The following is a 5,764-nucleotide window of genomic DNA, read 5'->3' on the forward strand; positions in this document are numbered from 1 at the left end:
TTACTTCAGTTGTGGGTAAAGTGTTGGAAAAGGTTATAAGAGATAGGATTTATAATCATCTAGAAAGGAATAAGTTGGTTAGGGATGGTCAACGTGGTTTTGTGAAGGGTAGGTCGTGCCTCACAAACCTTATTGAGTTCTTTGAGAAGGTGACCACACAGGTGGATGAGGGTAAAGTAGTTGATGTGGTGTATGTGGATTTCAGTAAGGGGTTTGATAAGGTTCCCCACGGTAGGCTATTGTACAAAATATGGAGGCATGGGATTGAGGGTGATTTAGCGGTTTGGATCAGAAATTGGCTAGTTGTAAGAACACAGAGGGTTGTGGTTGATGGGAAATATTCATCCTGAAGTTCAGTTACTAATGGGGTACCACAAGGAATTGTTTGGGTCCACTGCTGTTGGTCATTTATATAAACAACCTGGATGAGGGTGTAGAAGGATGGGTTAGTAAATTTGTGGATGACACTAAGGTCGGTACAGTTGTGGGTAGTGCTGATGGATGTTGCAGGTTACAGAGGGACATAGATAAGCTGCAGAGCTGGGCTGAGAGGTGGCAAATGGAGGTTAATGTGAAAAAGTATGAGGTGATTCACTTTGGTCAGACTAACAGGAATACAGAGTACTGGGCTAATGGTAAGATTCTTGGTTGTGTAGATGTGCAGAGGGATCTCGGTGTCCATGTACACAGATCCCTGAAAGTTGCCACCCATGTTGACAGGATTGTTAAGAAGGCATACAGTGTGTTAGTATTTATTGGCAGAGGGATTGAGTTTCAGAGCCATGAGATCATGCTGCAGCTGTACAAAATTCTGGTGTGGCCATACTTGGGAGTATTGCGTACAGTTCTGGTCACTGTATTATAGGAAGGATATGGAAGCTTTGGAGATTTACTCGGATGTTGCCTGGTGCGGAGGGAAGAAAAATGTGGTGCTGGAAAAGCGCAGCAGATCAGGCAGAATCCAAGGGCTCCTGAAGAAGGGCTTATGCCCGAAACGTCGATTCTCCTGCTCCTTGGATGCTGCCTGACCTGCTGCGCTATTCCAGCAACACATTTTTCAGCTCTGATCTCCAGCATCTGCAGTCCTCACTTTCTCCTGGTATGGAGGGAAGGCCTTATGAGGAAAGGCTGCGTGATTGGAGACTGTTTTCATTAGAGAGAAGCAGGTTGAGAGGTGACTTAATAGAGACATACAAGATAATCAGAGGGTTAGGTAGGGTGGACAGGGAGAGCCTTTTTCCTTGTATGGTGATGGCGAGCACGAGAGGGCATAGCTTTAAATTGAGGGGTGATAGGTATAGGACAGATGTCAGAGGTAGTTTCTTTACACAGAGAGTAGTAAGGGTATGGAATGCTTTGCCTGCAACGGTAGTAGATTCGTCAAGTTTAAGTACATTTAAATGGTCATTGGACAGACGAATGTGTGAGAATGGAATAGTGTAGGTTAGATGAGCTTCAGATTAGTGGTGCAACATCGGGGGCCGAAGGGCCTGTACTGCGCTGGAATGTCCTATGTTCTATGAAATAGAGAAATAAAGAAAGAAAGAAATATAAAGAAGTACCACTGATCCATCACCTCCCCATAATCTGTTACCTCTACAATCTCGAAGGACAAGGGCAGCAGATACATGGGAATAAATAAATATCTGGAATTAAGGATCTAATGACTACAATGAATCCATTGTCAATAGTTGGGAAAATCCCATCTGGTTCACTAACGTCCTTTAGGGAAGGAAACTACAATCCTTACCTGGTCTGGTCTACACGTGACTCCCAACCCACAGCAATGTGGTTGACTCTTAACTGTTCTCTGGGCACTTAGGAACGGGCAATAAACGCTGACCTAGGATAGCGGCGCCCTCATCCTGCACATGAATAAACAAAAAAAAAATCCGGCCTGACACAGAGTACAGAACTCCACGCAGGATCAGTGTACACTTGAGACAGAACATGCCCCCCCTGCTACTGAGATCGGTATGAATTCCCACTGGCTGTGTCTGTGTTGCAGGATTGAGCGGATTATTACCCCCCGCTTGGCCCTGACCGCGGCTGAGTTCCTGGCCTATCAGTGTGAGAAACATGTGCTGGTCATCCTGACGGATATGAGCTCATACGCAGAGGCTCTGCGGGAGGTGAGTGTCCATCTTACACCGAATTTCCCACCCTGAAAGGTTCAGAGTTCGGGCCGGGGTCGAAGGTGACGCGGAGGCAGAGGGAAAGGCGGGGAGTAGTGAGTTCACCTTTGGGTTTAATCACGGAGAGGGGAGGATGAGAATTCTGACTAAAAATCAAAACCAAACGAGCCCCCCCCCCCACCCCGCGGATGCTGTAAGTCAAACAGATGTTGCTGGAAAAGCTCAGCAGGTCCGGCAGCTTGCCGTGGAGAGAAATCGGAGTTAGCGTTTTTGGGTAGGGTGGCTGGACCAGATGTTGCCGAATCTGCTGAGCTTTCCCACCAACCTCTGACTAACGGTGTCAGGGTGGTAGTGAGTTCCAAAACTCCAACTGCAGTTAGGAAACAGAACCCCAATAAAGCTGGACGTTGGCTGATCAGAGGAGGGATTGAGGAAACTGGGCCTGTAGTCCCTGATGTTTTTAAATGTAGTTCAGATGTTTCCCCTGCCTGGCGAATCTCAAAGTAGAACAGTCTTGGGATAATGGGTGGGCCATTTAGGACAAAGATGAGTAATAATTACCTCACTTAGGGAGGAATAAATCACTGGAATCCCAGAGGGTTGTGGAGGCTCAGTCATTGTGTGTGTTCAAGACAGAAATCATCATGTTTCTGAAGTTTAATGTCACTTTTCTGATTTGATATTTGTTTGATTTGTGGTGTTCCTGTCACATGTGCCGAGACACAGTGAAAAGTGTTGTTTTGTGTGCTCTACCATACAAAGTGCATCAGGGTAGTAGAACAGAGGGCAGAATACAGTGTTACAGCTGGGGAGAAGGTGCAGAGAGAGAGAGAGAGAGATCAGAATTAACGTTTGGGAGGTCTGTATAAGGTTTGGTAACAGCGGGGAAGAAGCTGCTCTCGAATCTGTTTGTACGTGTTTTCAAACTCTTATACTTTCTGCTCGACAGAAGAGGGTGGAAGGCAGTGTTACCGGGGTGGGATGACGTTGGCTGCTTTCCTGAGGCAGCAGGAAGTATAGATGGAGTCAATGTATGGAAGGCTGGTGTGTGTGTGTGTGTGATGGACTGGACTGTGTTCACAACGCTCTGAGGTTTCTTACCTCAATGGGCGGAATGGCCCACGAGCAGTGAAGTCAAATCATTGCCAAAGTGTTTGAAATGATGGGCCAAAGTCCCAGGATTCCCTCCCTCAGGGCATTGTGGGTCACCCCCACAGCACATGGACTGCAGCGGTTCAAGAAGGCAGCTCAACCCTCACCTTCTCAAGGGGCAACTAGGGACGGGCAACATGTGCTGGGCCCAGTCGGTGACGCTCGCGCCCCGTGGATGAATGGGAGAAAAAGCAGAGGATGACCTGCACAGAGCTCGATCTCACAAGGTCCTGAACAGGTCAGGCAGCATCGATAGAGCAGGCGGGTGGAGGAGTGTGCTTGCACTGAATGGGGTGGTGGGGTTGGGGGAGGGGGCGAGGGGGGGGAGTGGAGATTGACCAGGATGTTGCCTGGGCTGGAGCATTTCGTCGAGGAAGAGAGGCTGGATAAGATCAGGTTGTTTTCGTGAGAGTACAGAAGGCTGAGGGAGGACCTGATCGAGGTGTATAAGATTATGAGGGGCATGGGCAGGGTGGATAGGGAGCAGCTGGTGCCCTCAGTTGCAAGGTCAATAAGAACAAGCAGGAGGTTTCAAGGGGAAAGACTTTGCCCCCAGCAGGTGCGGAGAGGGGGGGCTCTGGAATGTAGTGCGTGGGTGGTCAGTAAAGGCGGGAAACCTCACAGCATTTTGGGAATACTCCATGGAGTCATCACACTGAAGGCTACGGGCCTGGGTGGGGTGTGGTGGAGAATGGGACCAGTGCGGGAGGTAGCGTCGTTTTGGCCGTACAGAGTTGCTGGGCCGAAGGGCCTTTTCTGTACTGTACGACCCTACGGTTCATGCTTTCATCTGAGGCTGGAATTAACCGGAGGCGGGGGGGGGGGGGGGGAGAGGGAGCGAGCGGGGGAAGGAATGAGAAGAAAGGTTGGAACTCCCCACAGCAAGAGTAGGGCTAGTACAGAGACAAAAGATGGGCCGAAAGGAGTGGGGGTAAAAGGGCGGGTGTAAGTGAGGTCAGGAACAACACCAAAGCAGGAACGGAATCTCAGGGCACTCCCCATTCCCACTGGACACAGCGGTTCCCCACAGAGTTTGCCTCAGGCCAGGGTGACCACCTGACCCTGAGACGGGGACATGTTCCGGACGGGCAATGCAAATCCCAGTCTGAAAGGAGGGAAGAGATGGCGTTTATATCCAAACAGGTTTCAGCAGAGAATTTCCCCACTTTGTGGCTCCATTGGCCCAGGGAGCAGGAGTGACAGGTGAAGAAGGAAAGAGAATGTTTCTCTGACCTTTACCAGGGCATCCATACTTCACCAGGAACATCAACATTGGAAATCACAACCGATTTAACCTTCCCATCGGAGAAACGGAATTCCAGTTGCCCCAGAGAGGGCCAGCGAGAAGGGAACCGGGGGGGGATAGGATGCCGCGGACGGGCTGAAGGGACGAATGGGTGGAATAGGGTAGAGAGGATGTGCCCAATTGCCTTTTGATGACTGGTGTGAAATGGAAGCGTGGCACAGCCTGTGTTACTCCCCCTGCCCTCCACGTTCCCCTCCCCCCACCGCAGGTATCTGCAGCCCGTGAGGAGGTTCCTGGGAGACGGGGATTCCCTGGTTACATGTACACGGACTTGGCGACCATCTACGAGAGGGCGGGCCGTGTGGAGGGGAGGAATGGCTCGATCACCCAAATCCCCATCCTCACCATGCCAAATGATGGTGAGTTGGCGATGGGCGTGTGGGAGTGGGGGGACCTTCACACACTCCCAGGGCAATCCTTACCGAGGGCATTGCACTCTGGCTCATACAGAACACGGGGACACGTCAGGGAAAGGGACAATTCTTTCCTGGCCATTACTCCGTGGCTCGGAAGGATTGAGGAAAGACAGGCCCAAGCATTGAAACCCGACCAACAGTGTGAGTGTGCCTAGGAAAATAGAGCCTGAGCTCCCTGATGGGACGGCACACCAATGTGGCACAGTCACTCACAGCCAAACACTCACTACCACAGATCGGACAGTCGGACAATCAGACAAACAGACCACAGACAGACGCATGGACTGGAGACACGCACACACACAGACTGGACAGTGACACACACAGACTGGACAGTGACACACACAGACTGTGCAGTCACACAGACAGACTGGACAGTCACACAGACAGACTGGACAGTCACACACACAGACTGGAGAGTCACACACACAGACTGGACAGTGACGCACACAGACTGGACAGTCACACACACAGACTGGACAGTGACACACACAGACTGGACAGTCACACACACAGACTGGACAGTGACACACACAGACTGGACAGTCACACACACAGACTGGACAGTCTCACACACACACACTGGACAGTGACACACAAAGACTGGACCGTCTCTCTCACACACTCACTGGACAGTCACACAGACAGACTGGACAGTGACACACACAGACTGGACAGTCACACACACAGACTGGACAGTGACACACACAGACTGGACAGTCACACACAAAGACTGGACCGTCTCTCACACACAC

The 5,764-nt window shown here is 50.6% G+C and overlaps 1 protein-coding gene across 1 annotated transcript in view; it reads left to right on the plus strand.

Annotated features, from left to right (window-relative positions):
- The window catches only part of LOC122552966 (probable V-type proton ATPase subunit B), a gene marked incomplete at its 5' end in the record, with an annotated part of 46,077 nt that overhangs the window by 27,134 nt on the left and 13,179 nt on the right, over window positions 1-5,764 (plus strand). The window contains 2 exons of the mRNA XM_043696717.1: window positions 1,907-2,132; window positions 4,802-4,952. Coding sequence (XP_043552652.1) covers window positions 1,907-2,132; window positions 4,802-4,952 — 377 coding nt within the window. The remainder of the gene's footprint in view (window positions 1-1,906; window positions 2,133-4,801; window positions 4,953-5,764) is intronic.

Source organism: Chiloscyllium plagiosum, chromosome 1, assembly GCF_004010195.1.
Source record: "Chiloscyllium plagiosum isolate BGI_BamShark_2017 chromosome 1, ASM401019v2, whole genome shotgun sequence".
NCBI lineage: Eukaryota > Metazoa > Chordata > Chondrichthyes > Orectolobiformes > Hemiscylliidae > Chiloscyllium > Chiloscyllium plagiosum.